Source organism: Pelodiscus sinensis, chromosome 6, assembly GCF_052426305.1.
Source record: "Pelodiscus sinensis isolate ZL-2025 chromosome 6, ASM5242630v1, whole genome shotgun sequence".
Lineage (NCBI taxonomy): Eukaryota > Metazoa > Chordata > Testudines > Trionychidae > Pelodiscus > Pelodiscus sinensis.
This window is the reverse complement of record NC_143057.1, coordinates 746,662-761,114: the sequence shown is the minus strand read 5'-3', so window position 1 is coordinate 761,114 and position 14,453 is coordinate 746,662. Positions and strand designations below refer to the sequence as shown.

The following is a 14,453-nucleotide window of genomic DNA, read 5'->3' as shown; positions in this document are numbered from 1 at the left end:
TAAGACAGGATTTTCATGTCTCACTGTCTCTCCTCCCCCCCCCCAACTCTCCTCCACCTTCTGCCTCTATCTTTCTCTTCTCCCCCCCCCCCCCCCCCGCCTCACTCTCCTGTGTCTCCATCAGGGATGCACACTCATCCAGGCCCCACCCTGTGGGCATGTACTTCACTGCCCCCCTTCACCTCCCACCATGGCACTCAGCTGGGCTCCCCCACAGCCACCTGGCTGAGCAGCACAGAAGTCAGCTGAGAGCCACAGCATGAGGAGAAGGACATGATTCAGGGAACAGCCAGCATTTCAGGCAACAGCGCCCCCCCAGAGGGAGTATTTCAGCATTACAGACTCAGACACTGGGCTACTATATATATGATTATTCTCTGTATACTACAATGCATTTTCTACCTTCACGCCTAGTACTGACAGTTTGAAATAGCAGCATAATGCATCAGGTTGAAGATTAAGTTTCACACATAAGTAGGGAGAATACTTTAGGGAATTGGGATAGCAAGCTAAAGCTTTTCTGCTCACCTTTCCCACAAATAACTAGACATGCTAGTGAATGCAGCATGTGACACCCTGGTGTTCACTAATGCCTGACAAATTTCCCATGTTAAAAGCAAAGCTTCCTGATAAATTCACTACTGGGTCACTAAGGAATGAAGTTGGCAGGTAAAAGACCAGTAAAATCTCAAATCCAAGCAGGCTGAGGGAGCTGGTGCATCTGCTAGGAGTTAAATGGGCATGGGAAGATTGACAGCATCCTTCTCAGTGAGGTATTGACAAATAGCAGTATAAGGCTGAAAAAGTCACAGGTTATATTCTAGTCTGATTAGAACAAAAACTTTAATTGATCTTCACATGAATTATAAATAAATACTTGGGTATACTTCATTAACAGGGTATATAATCTAAAAGACCACAACTCAGTCTTAATCTAAGCCAGTGCATTTGCACACAAAATACAAGAATTACAAGGCCTGAAATCAAGACAAGCAACCAGGGGTAGCCAACTTCATGGTCCATTTCAACTAAGCTTGCAACCTGAACTTTACATCAATTGCAAAGTCAGTGTTTTTATATTATTGATTTTATTAACTGGTTTTAAAAAACACAACTATGGTTGAATATTAAACCAAAAATAGCAAGTAGTGAGTGTAAGCTGCTTGTAGTTCTTCACTCACCACTAATGCATACAAAACAATTATCACAATGAGTATTTACTGGCCATTTTAAGATGTCTGACACTGAACACCCCCTCTGGGGTGATGCTCATCATCTTCATAGGCTTCACCATTGTAATGCTGTCTTCTTTCCTGAGATGGATCAAAGTCTACCAGCTCTACCTGATCCATTTCTTCAGTTTCTTCCACTTCTTCCCTTGCAGGCAGCAATTTTTCCAATAGAGACAACTTATCAGAGGAGAGGAAACCACACTCTGGGAAGTTTACCTGGAAAAAAAAACAATAGAACTTCCATGAATGACCTTTATACAGTCTTCTCTACTACACAGAACCTATCTGTTCAGAGGGGGTGTGCTGCCTTGCTCTTACCAAGCATCTGCAACTCCTAGAACTCACTAGCAAGTAGAATGCATTTTTACTGTTGTCTAACCTCTCCTACTTGCACCAGGTTTGCATACAAGGGGACACTTCCAATATAGTGGATTGCAAAGAACTCCACGTTTAAGATGCTCTCCATACTGTTTGAGGCAGTTAGTTTTTAGAATGTCTACTTCAGCTTTATTCTCATCAGTGTAAGCCTGTGTACTGGATTAATCTACATAGCCTTGTGAGGAACTGAATGCAGAAACAGAGAAGACTGAGGGCCTCACTATTCTTGCTCCCATTAGAAATAGAAATCAACTGTGACCTGACAGGTTTCCAGCATGTTCAGTGCTGAGCTGTTTATACAGTGACTGAACTTTACCTTGAACTCAATGATCAGACGCCCTTTTTCATACGGTCTGCGATAAATTGGCATTCCCTCATTCAGCACACATTTAATATCTCCATGCTTGACAATCTGACCTAAAGCAAAAAGCCAGGCACAGAAAACAAGCTGTTAATTGGTACAAGTATGTGATCTCCCTTTCATACCATGCTTTCTAGATTAACATTCATGAAGCCATACTCATCCAGAGACCTGACACATTTTCTTCCCTAACCCATTTTAAGGGTTTGTTCCCACTTCATTAAGCCTGCTAAAAATAACTTGCCTGTAAGAATGCCAATTCTCCTCTACCCAGAAGTAGTTTTAAAAGGCTATATAATGTGAGGAAAAGATAATCTAGTTAAAAAAATATTACCCCAGTCATCATCTGTTGGTGAGAGCAGCTTTCAAGACCGTTTTTCAGGTCAGGGAAAGGTACCCAAGACTGTCTGGGTTGTTGTGTTTTGCTGCCAAAATTTATGCCATTTTAATTAAAGCACTTAAAACTTATACTGCATGTCCACACTATGTTCTGTGCATCCACACCAGCAGCTCTTGCATCTAACAGAGCAATGCACAGTACGTAACTGTACCTCTGTGCAACTAGCCACAGAGTACTTTGGGAAAGGTATGCAATGCCTCTTGGGGTAGAGTATCAGAGGGGTAGCCATGTTAGTCTGAATCTGCAAAAGCAGCAAGGAGTCCTGTGGCACCTTATAGACTAACTGAAGTGTAGGAGCATAAGCTTTCGTGAGCAAAGACCCACTTTGTCAGCTGCATGTCTTTGCCCACGAAAGCTTATGCTCCCACACTTCAGTTAGTCTATAAGGTGCCACAGGACCCCTCGCCGCTCTTGGGGTAGAAGCATTACATAATGATTTCTCAATGCCATTGTTCTATGGGCTTTTAGATTGCCATCCACTTTTTAACTGAATGGGCAAGGGGAAAGTGTCTACGTTTGGTCAAGATCAGACAGCTGTCAGAAGCAACAAGTCAGGGGAAGCGACTTCCTCCCTACATTAGCTCCTGCATCCCTCCTGACTACACAGCACATAATCTCTCCCCCTCACGCACATGCCTCTCCCTGCCTCTGTGGGAGACAGCAGCATTCCATGTTAGTATGTATTCTTTGTTGCCTGACCACAGTATCAGCTGTCAATTCCTAGGAGCTTAGAAAAGGCAGGGTTGCATGTCTGAAGAGCATCAGAGTACAAAACAGAGAGCAGGCACTGTGGAATACTGGGGGAGGCTAGTTCTGGCAACAGTGAATAGCAGCATGTACACACCAATGCTTTGTCGCTTTAAGTTTGCCACAAAAGTTTTATGGCTGTCATCAAGGTGGTTTTATTTTTTTGCTGAAATTGAAGACTAGTCACAAACTGCCTTTTGGCAAAAAAAATTTAAGTGGAGTCAAGGCTCTAGAGTCACAGCTAAATAGAAGGTTAAAGGGTGCACACATTGCAAGGGACCCTTTGTGGCCTGTTAACATCCCTATAGTTAACATCCCTCAGGACAAAAAGGGGTCAAAGATTACACTGTGGTAATAAGCCATAAATTTGTTGTCTAATGGCTAAACACACACACAAAATAGACCCATTAAGACATTAAGCTCCTAGAAAGCTACAGAATATGCTCTGGGGGCCAAAGAATCTGCTTCAATACAGACATAAAACTCCTGACCCCAGACCTCTAGCTGTAATCCACCACCTGTCAAACCCACATGGGGTGGTCCCCATTCTGAAAGTATTTCCACCCCACCTCCACTTCCAGGTTTCAAACAACCCTAACTACTCCAAGCTCATCAGAAGGCAAGCTTCCCACAGACCAAAACACCAATCAAACCAGTCCCAAACTCCCAGAACAAATGCATAGAATGCAGACATCTCTGCTACAATGACTTGACACACTTAACATGCCTTTCAAAATGTATGGATCCTACACATGCCTATGAAATGTAGTGAACTTCAGTCAAGTGCATGACACCTATGTGGATGAACCCAAGCAACTGTTGTACTCACAGGCAACTGATGAAGACAAAAAACACCATCACCTATGGGGGGAACAAAGTGATCATTCTGATCCTCAATCAGTATTTGGAAAGGAAGCCTGCACAAAATGAGCTTGGGAATTTATTCATAACACTGCTCACACTGAATATCATGGATCAGTTACGCACTGAATTTATGGATTACAACAATCTAACCCAATAAGCCCCTTTCCCCCCCCTATAGTTAATGGGTCACTACACCATAGGATATATGCTAACTACTTGTGTGGAGCTAATTTAGTTGTGACACTGAGTTTATTTCACAGACTTGAAGAGCTCAATTTAGCTCAAGAGCTTCTCACCAACAGAAGTCGATCCAACAAAACACTGATGCATCTTGTCTCTAACCTGGAATGAACACAGCTACACCACCACTGCATATATGAGATAGTCTGTTCAGTCACATGAACAAAATTCCATTAATTCTGAGCCCAAGAGTCAGGACCTTCAAATTCCCCCATATCTAATCCAGTTCAACTGTTGTGCACTGATAGGGTCTCAGCTGCTGCTGTACCAGAGTGGAGGTAATCATGACAGTTGCATCATTATGTAACATATACATTGTTGCTTTGAGTTATTAGTCCAATCTTTCCATCCATCAGGATGTACTAGTCAAAACTAAATCTTTATACAAAGAGCTGTCACAGTACAGTATAAGACTAACGTATCTGCAAATTAATTTGGGTCTGAATTGTGTTCAAACCCAATTACTCTTATGTAATAAAGACCAAAGGGACATTTACATTAACTGGAGAACTCCCAAAGATACTAGTAAAGCTAGAAAATTAATAGTACAGGTTGGACCTCCCTGGTCTGGCACCATCAGGGACTGAGTGTTCAGGGACGAGGGAATTTGCTGGACCAGGGAAGGTTCCACCTCTGGCTCCTTCAGCCCCACTGCCATAACTGCTGCTCCAGTCGGCACAGCAGTATGCAGCCCCAGTTGGGTTGCTGCAGCCTACCCTTACCGCGTACCAGACTGCCATGCCTCTGGTCCCCAATGCAGGGCTGGAATGCAGCCCTAATTGGGCTGCTCCAGCTGGATTGCTGCGGCTTTGGCTCCACTACCACAGCCTCATTACCAATGCTGGGCTGCAGCTGCTGCCAGGCCCTGCTACCACCAACCCTGCCTTGCCCAGGGCTTTCAGCCGCTAGCCCTTCTGTCCCAGTGCGCTCTCATTCAGCAGCATTGCTGGGTGAGAGTGTCCCGGTTTAGGAAGGTGCAATCTGTATTTTACTAAACACTTACCAGGATGAGAAGTGATAATTATAGTTCGGTTATCCAATGTTGCAATAGGTTTCTGAAAGCCACACAGTGCCTCAACCAGCTGTATGTCCATGCACATGAACAAATCTTCGCCTCGTCTACAACAGAACAGTGTATATTTGAATAGATAATGCAAAAGAGCTCAAGATTCTGAAAAAACATCTTTGTTAACACTAGAACTGCTAGTGCATGTCTGAAGAAATCCAATTTTATTCTGGAAGTTTGTCCACCCCCTTCCTCCCCACAGAGATTATACAGAAGCTATTACCTAATAAGAATGTAAGAATATAACCATTTAAACGGTTAATGGATAAGCATCATCTTATCTGTTTGTTACTCTTCACCCTTGCCCTGCCCTTGAGGAACTGGCTGCTGCCCTGTGCTGCAGGCCCTACAGTATAAGTCTTATATTGTAGAGCCCATGGCACATGTAACTTCTAGGATTTTCAGTTGCGTTAACCTTTTTCTTTAACTTTTTTTACATCCTTAATATTTGAGACTTTAACCAGACTCCATCAACCCTACTGGAACTTAATGGGAGTGATTAGATTACATCTGCTCCTATTGTCTGTCCAACCAAAATAGGAGCACCTGGTGCCACAACTGGCTTAACTGTTAAAGAGCCATACAAGATTTGAACATGCTCTGTAATTAGAGAACAGCCATGGCTACTCTTTGTTCCACTTGAATTTAGTTTTCTTTCAGAACCTGCTTTAGCTACCTTTGTCTGTATATCCTACTGTGTGCGCATGTACCTCAAGACCATGAGATCAGAATCTTCTGGCTAAGCATCTGCTGGGGCTGCACCCACACACCCTTTGTCCTTATACTTCCACACTAGAGGGAAGGGGTAGTGGCTACAGCAACCTCAACCACCTAGTTCTCTGGACAATCCCAAATGTGAAAGCAGAAATGTTCTCTGAAGGAGCTGGGAAGGAAGGTGGGACACAAGATCCACATGGAGAATTCCTAAATCAGTTATTGCAAGCTCAGTAAATTGAATGTCAGCCCTCAAATATATAGGAAGAACACCTGAGGAATCCTAGCTACATCTAGACAGACTGCAGAACTCCCAAGATTGGATTGATCTAGTCACAGCACATAATTGCAAAAGGAACAGGCTCAGTTCAGGGGGACTAACAGTACCTCAGATATACTGATGGAGTTCCCTGAATTTAGTAGGCCTTAATACCCGAACAAAGCAGTTCGTCAGCTAATTGGTGAATTGTGCTGAGTGATTCGTCAGATTGGTCAATACTTTCAAGATGACCAGAAATGTGTATTATCAGCAAACTAACTATTTATCTAAGAAGTTTCACTTGGCTCTATCCAGGGCTCCTTGGAACAGCATTCCAGCTATTAGTAGCCTCTGAAGTGACGGATCTCATGTTACTGTGGGGGATTGTCAAGCAGGATACCTAAAGACATTTACGGCTTGGCCACTGACCATCTGTAGTTGAAGCAACAGTGAGCAAACCCATCTGATTATGCTGTAAAACTATCATGTAATTCCATGTGAAAGAGGACAATCTCAGTCAGCTGAAAAGGATTTAGAGGCATATCCTATGGATTGAAAGGATTCTTTCTATCCTTTCACCTGAGCCTTGGCATCCACTTTGTTTTCTTGCAGTGCCTTTGGAGCTCTGCTTTGAGGGACTAAGGGACCCAACCGGGAAGGGGTCATTTGCAAGAAAAACAACAACTCTTGAGTGTCCAATAAAGCCAGGGTGGAAAGCTGAAGGGACCAGACAAACAGTATCAATGACCAAAGAGGTCAGCCTATTCTGGTTGGGTTTGGAGTCTGAGTTAAACCCAGAAGTTGGGAGTGATTGAGGGTGAGCTGTAAATGGCGTGCTCTCTCTCAGGAATCCTTGCATGGAGGGGGATGGCTGTTTGAAGGAGGATTTAAATAAAGTGTGCAGGGGAAGAGCAAAGAGGCAGAGCAAATCTAGTCTGGGGTAAGTGACCTCGATGGTGAGGAATTTTTGGTGGCCTCAGTACAGGGATTAGTGCCAGGGTAAAAGATCAATAAGATCAACCAGTAGAGTAAAGACTCTGGAATGAGTACCAGATCCAGTATAAGGGAGACTGACCCACTGAATTCTGCCAGTACCAGAGTGACTTAATTTCATAGTGTGTTTTGTGTGTCCAGCTGGCACTAATGACTAAGAAAAAGGACAACTGACTAAGTGGCTGAAGAACGGGAGCCCTTAAGGTAGAGTTCCTACTTGTCAGGCACTAACCGTCCTTTTTGCAGCCAGAAATCTTTCCAATTAGGTGTTCCCCCAGGAGCTGCTCCACCAGGAAGCAAGCTGGACAGCCAAGCTCAGCAAGACAGCTGGGCACTATCAGGAAGAAGGCTCAGTGGGTGGCTCAGCACATCAGGTGACAGTCTCCAAGGGGACCCAACCAGTCAGTGCTCATATTTAGAAAATGGAAACAAAGACATGGAGTACATTGGCACCACTTCCGATAATTTTGGTAAGAGCCATCTATCCTGTATGTTTGAGAAGCATAACCAAAATAAGAAGGATTCACATGAACAAAGACTCAATCCTGAACTTGAGTTTTATCTTTCCTGAAACCAAAATTAGCAAGGCAACTGCCTGAAAGCAGCAGCTTGAACAGACATAACGGGAGCAGTCTGGTATTTGAGAACCTCGAGAAATTTGCAGCAAGTCAGCATGAAGGCACGAGCTAAACATTCATGCAAATTTGTGGTGCCAACTTTGATTTTGTAATAGCCTACTCCCAGCTACCCACTCTATGATTTCACTTAGTAGGTTTTGTCTAGAAGTCACTTGGAGAAATCTTAAATTTGCAAAGCAACTGCACAAGTATTTCTTAGATTTGTAAAATCCTGTTGGCTACCAGTAAAACACTATAATTAGTAAACCAATTAAGGGGGGTGGCAAATAGAAGCTGTTCTACTGTCCCGTCCCCCCCCCATGGATGCTGTGCTAGAGCAGCTTCAGCCTTACCAGTTAAACCTTCATGTATCTCCAGCATTTCTGCAGATATTTAGAGACTCTAAAGCAGAGCCGCCTACACTTTTGTCATGCCTCCCCACTAATTGAGTGTCTTCTTCTCCACCCCCACTTACTGCTCAGTGGACACAGCAGAGAAGCAGCAGCAGCCAGGATGGGGGAATGGAGCTGGGTGGTATTCTCTCCCCCAAACCCACTGCCTGCACCCACCTCCATTTGCAGACCACTGTTGTAAAAGCATAAAGCTTTTGGAGAGACAAACAACTCAAGCAAACAAGTGTAGGATTTTCATCTAGATCTTTACCTTGTAAATGTAGAATGGTCTTTTTGATCCAATACAATAATGATGTCTCCTGGCTCTAGTCCTGGTTCTTGATCCCCTTCTCCATGGAATGTTATCTTCTGACCATCCTTCATTCCTATAACAAAGACATCATGCAACTAGAATTTAAATAGGAACTGCAATAGCAAAATAGCACCACTTTAGAAGGCACTAATTTGCGCTACAGAACAGCTGGAATTGGAATGTTCTGATATTACACCTATTTTTCCTCCTGAAAGCAGTACACAACTAACCACTTGCATTTCCAGAACTTTGCATTAAAGGCATCTGGGCTACAGCAGCTCACTGAACTTCTGACAGGCTCAGCTTAGTTATCCCACATCCAATTCTAGTTCAGGATAACGTCCATTCCATCTCTGTAAATGTTTGTTGTCCTTTTCTGAACTTTCCAATTCCAACATTTTTTAAAATGAGGCAATCCTATCTGAAAAATGTAATGTCAGTATTCTAGGATATTACAGTAAACTTCCGATAATCCGGCACCTTTAGGACCCAGGGGGTGCTGGATTATCAAATATGCCAGAGTATTGGAAGAAGGGGCTATGAGGGGTCTAGGGTGGTGTGGGGGGGATGGCACCGTAGACCCTTCATAGCCCCCCCTTCCGATAGTCCGGCTCTACCTCAGGCGTCCCCGATTCCGCCGCTGCTGGTCAGTTTCAACAGCCGCTGAATCAGGACGCCTGCAGCAGAGCAGCTGGGGTGCTGCGGGGTTGGTCCCTCAGCACCGAGGGGCAGCGCTACGGGACCTACCGGCAGTACTCCAGCTGCTCTGTCCCCGGCTTCCCTGATTCAGCCGCTGGTCAGAGCAGCTCCAATGGTCCAGCTGCCCGGAGCACTTCCGGGTTCCTGATGGTGCTGAACTATCAGGTTCGCCAGACCAATGAAGTTTTACTGTACTTTGTCAAGTATTCTCTTTACCGTGGATCAATCTATTGTTTGCATACCCAGTAGTCAATACGCGACTCATACTATAGTAGAGGTTTTCAAAAACCCAACTAAGTTCCCTTGGAAGGCATTACCTTTATCAATATGAACTTCTAGAATCTTCTTCTCTCGAACAATCTTCCTTCCAATACAGCTTTTACACCTGTCCTTAGGACTGATACGCTCCCCATGTCCTTGGCATTCCATGCACACAGACTGGATTTGCTGAACCATTCCTGGTCCTATCTGGTGAATTCGTATTTGCATGCCTGTACCTCTGCAGTTGGGACAGCATTCAACTGCACCTTTCTTACCACCTCGGCCTGATGACAAAACAAAGTCCAATTAGAATGGATTTGGTCTTACCTCAAAGTAATTTAAAACTAGAAGTACATTTACAGTTTTAGAATAGTGATTTTCAAACTAGGACTCTCAACCCAATTTTAATGGGGTCACCTATTTCGACTTACACTTACTGAGACCCAGGGCTGAAACCCAAGCCCCACCACCCGGGGAACAAAGAAGCTCTTCAGCTTCAGCCCTTGGTTATGGGGCTCATCATACAGGCCCTGGCTGGGCTGAAGTTCTTAGTCTTCAGTGGGGTTCAGGGCAGTGGTGTTTCGGCTCCAACCCCACCCCCGGTCATGTAATAATTTCTTGTCAGAAAGGGGTTGCACTGCAATAAACTTCAGAATCCCTGGCCTAGAACAAAGTTCTTAGACTAAATTCAGGGTCTCCATCAGAATGAAGTAGTTTTCATACCAATATTTAATTGTCTAAACAATTTAGATCATAAAAATGCAACAGTAAACATCAACATACCTTAAAAACAACCGTTAGTCCTGTGGCACATTAAATACTATATCTAGATATAATCAGAATACTAGCACTGGAAGGGACCTCGAGAGGTCATCGAGTCCAGTCCCCGGCCCTCATGGCAGGACCAAATACTGTCTAGACCAGTGGTCTCCAACTTTTTTACACCGAAGATCACTTTTTAAATCTCAGAACAGGAGAAGATCTACCACCCCGCCCTTCCTTGAAGCCCCGCCCTCTCTATTCTCCTCCTGTCCATCACTTGCCATCCCCAGCCCTTACACACTGATAAACAGTTTTTTTAAATTATGCGATACATAAAATTAAAATCACATGTTTATAGTTATGAAATAAATGGGCTGTTTTTTATTCATGCTATTTAAATCTAAAATGAAGCATTTATAATTATACATTTTGTGAGGACGGTTCTGCGGCTGGGGGCAGGGGAGAGGGTGCAGGGAAGGCAGAGGACAGGTTTCTGCAGCTGGGGACAGGGTGCCAGTGGGGACAGAATTCTGTAGCTGGGGATGGGAATGGGGACAGAGTTTTGTAGCTGGGGACAGGGGAGTAGGGTCTGGGGAGCACAGACAGGAGACAGGGTGCCAGTGGCAGCAGAGTCCCCTCCATCTGCCTCCTCCCAGGATTCCCCCCCCCCCCCCGCAGAGGGAAGCCAGCACATTCCTCCTCCAGGCCTGACTCCCGCACCCCCTGCGGCACAGGGAAACCCCACGCGTGCCTGCCCTGGGGCCAAACCCCCTCTCCCACGGTGCGGCCAAACCCTGTGGGCGCCTTCCCCGGGGCCAAGCCGCCTCTCTTGCAGCGGGGCCAAACCCCCACGGGTGCCTCCCCAGGCCAAACCCCGGGGCCAACCCGCACAGGGAAATCCCTACGCTCAAGTCACTCCCTTTTCTGGAATCTCTCCTGTCTCCCATGTTTTTCCAAAGGTGATAGCTAGAGGCTCAGATACCGCCTCTATCAGCTCTGAGTATTCTACGATACATTTAATCAGGCCCTGATGTATCTCTAAAATGAGCAGTCATGGGCTGAAGTGGGTTTTGTTCACGAAAGCGCATGATAGACTAGCATATATATCTATACAGTGATTCCTCATTTAACACTATAGATATGTTTCAAAAAATGATGGTGTTAAGTGAAAATGTGTTATGTGGGGTCAATTTTCCCATTGAAAATAATGGAAAAGGTGGGGGTTGCGGTTCAAGCAGTGGTGTCTGTTGGGTCCGGGATATAAGGTTGGGGAGAAAGGGGACCGGGTTACAGCAGGGAGGGGGAGGTGTTTGGCTCTGGGGAAGAGGAGAGGAGAAGGGGACTGGGTTGGAAGTATGCCCCTGTGCTGGGTCTGCTGGGACGTGCACTGCAGTGTGGGGGGGGGGGGGGGGGGGGGGGGGGGGAGGGGGGTGCCGGGGAATGGCACAGTAAGCTGCGAACCCTCTGCCACTTTGCAAGGAGGCGGGGGAAGCCCTGCGCAGCCACCAGTGATAGGCCAGCTGGGGAAACCCCTAACTGCCAGCCTGCAAGCAGCGCGGGGGGGGAGGGGGGGGCGCGCAAGGCGTCCAGCGAGGGGTAGTCAGCGGGAATGGCGCAGCGAGCAGTGAACCCTCCTCCGCTTTGCAGGAAGATGGGGAAGCCCTGCGCAGCCACTGGCAACAGGCCGGCTGGGGAAATAGTGTTATTCTGGGAACGGTCATGTACTTCAAAAACGTTCCCAAAATCGTGCTATCGCAAAAATGTGTTAAGTGGACACACGTTAAGTGAGGAATTACTATAGTAAGGACTACTTTTTATTAAAGTTAGATTGTAACATGCCTATCCCACAGAGACTGATTAACATACCTTCACATTTATCACAGATCACATTCTTTTGCAGAGCCAGTTTTCTTGTTGCACCATTGTACAAGTCTTCCAAAGATACTGACAACTGATGAACAACATTTTTACCTGTAAAGAGAATATAATTACTTATTTTAAAATAGTAATTAACTTAGAATTACAATATGTCAATCCTTTTCAGTGACTAATTAAGCAAAGCTTAGTACTAAGGTCTTTGCTTAAAGATACTACAAACTTTTTTCCAATATTTGAGAGCCCGGCTCATTACCATCTGCAAAGAGGGCACAAAAATCAAACCTTAACCCTATGCCTGGTTATAGAATATTAACTAAAACAGCTTTTTATTTAAAAACTTAATCTCCTCTATGCTAGCATTTAAAACATTGGTTTTAGAACAGTGCCTTTTTAGATATTGTTTTATCATTGTAATGATCATTTTAGACACTGCTACATAGCATGAAAAGCCTTATTTGTAAAAAGGTGCAGCTTAAACACATAAGTATCTATAGCCTTATACTAGGTACTACAGGATGTGTGACTAACAAGAAAATACTTCAGCAGCAAAGAGTCCCTTAGGCAGTACCAGAGAAAGTGAAATTACCTCTGCGCTCTCTCTGCATTCTTCCACCTCCTCCAAAGAACATATCAAAAATATCCATGGGTGACCCAAAACTGCTGCCAGTACCACCCTCTTTAATAGCCTGCTCACCACCTTTGTCATACAAGTCTCTCTTCTTTGGATCAGAAAGCACTTCGTATGCTTGCGAGATCTGCTTGAACTGCAAGAAACACCAGAGTAAGTGCTGGGCGTGGGGACGAGGTAGCCCCGGGCCAGTGCCCGGCGAGCCCGGCCCCACTTGCCTTCTCGCCCTCGTTGGGGTTCTTGTCGGGGTGGTACTTGAGCGCCAGCTTGCGATAGGCCTTCTTCAGCTCCTCCTGCGTGGCGCCCGGCTTCACCCCCAGCACGTCGTAGTACGTCGTCTCCTTCACCATGGCGCCGGCCTGCGGGAGCCCGCCGTCAGCCAACACCGGCCGCCCCTCGGGCCCGGGCTGGGGGAACGGGGGCAGCGGCCGGCGGGGGGGGCCGAGGCAGCGAGACCAGAGGGGAGGGGGGCGGGAGAGGGGCCGAGGCAGCGAGACGGGGGGGAGGGGGCAGCGGCCGGCGCGGGGGGGGCGGGAGAGGGGCAGCGAGACCGGGGGGCAGGGGAGCAGCGACCGGCGCGGGGGGGAGGGGTAGAGGCAGCGAGACCGGGGGGGAGGGGAGCAGCGACCGGCGCGGGGGGGAGGGGTAGAGGCAGCGAGACCGGGGGGGGGGGGGGAGGGACCGGCGCGGGGGGGAGGGGTAGAGGCAGCGAGACCGGGGGGCAGGGGAGCAGCGACCGGCGCGGGGGGGAGGGGTAGAGGCAGCGAGACCGGGGGGGAGGGGAGCAGCGACCGGCGCGGGGGGGAGGGGTAGAGGCAGCGAGACTGGGGGGGGGCAGGGGAGCAGCGACCGGCGCGGGGGGGAGGGGTAGAGGCAGCGAGACCGGGGGGGCAGGGAGCAGCGACCGGCGCGGGGGGGAGGGGTAGAGGCAGCGAGACCGGGGGGGAGGGGAGCAGCGACCGGCGCGGGGGGGAGGGGTAGAGGCAGCGAGACTGGGGGGGGGGGGGAGCAGCGACCGGCGCGGGGGGGAGGGGTAGAGGCAGCGAGACCGGGGGGGCAGGGAGCAGCGACCGGCGCGGGGGGGAGGGGTAGAGGCAGCGAGACCGGGGGGGGGGAGCAGCGACCGGCGCGGGGGGGAGGGGTAGAGGCAGCGAGACTGGGGGGGGCAGGGGAGCAGCGACCGGCGCGGGGGGGAGGGGTAGAGGCAGCGAGACCGGGGGGGCAGGGAGCAGCGACCGGCGCGGGGGGGAGGGGTAGAGGCAGCGAGACGGGGGGGGGGGGGGAGCAGCGACCGGCGCGGGGGGGAGGGGTAGAGGCAGCGAGACCGGGGGGGGGAGAAAAGGCGGCAGCGGGGGCCGGCCCCACTCACCGGGCAGGGCTTGGCGAGCTCCGGGCTTCTCAGCTGCTTCTGCCGCTCGAGACCCTTCTGGAAAGTTCTCTATGAGCCGGTCGCTCCTTCCGGGGACTTTTGTAGCCGCAGAAGCCCCACCCCGGAAGTCCCGCCCCCTCGGTTTCCCGGCCGAATCAAGGATGGGGACGGGCCAGGCGGAGGAGAGCCAATCACAGCTCGTGACTTCCCCTTTGGCTTGGCTCCCGGGACTACAACCCCCAGCATGCCGTGCGAGCCCCAAGTGTTGGGGGCGGGACAC

At 48.1% G+C, this 14,453-nt stretch overlaps 1 protein-coding gene across 1 annotated transcript; it reads right to left on the bottom strand.

Annotated features, from left to right (window-relative positions):
* Positions 1 to 824: 824 nt before the first annotated feature.
* Positions 825 to 14,326, bottom strand: DNAJA1 (DnaJ heat shock protein family (Hsp40) member A1). The gene is made up of 9 exons (XM_075931213.2): positions 14,174 to 14,326; positions 13,023 to 13,163; positions 12,763 to 12,940; positions 12,165 to 12,269; positions 9,593 to 9,820; positions 8,535 to 8,649; positions 5,226 to 5,341; positions 1,927 to 2,027; positions 825 to 1,448 (listed from the first exon to the last, which is right to left on the bottom strand). Exons 2-9 carry the CDS (start codon positions 13,152 to 13,154, stop codon positions 1,230 to 1,232), a joined length of 1,194 nt encoding a protein of 397 aa, XP_075787328.1. The 5' UTR covers positions 13,155 to 13,163; positions 14,174 to 14,326; the 3' UTR covers positions 825 to 1,229.
* Positions 14,327 to 14,453: the final 127 nt, after the last annotated feature.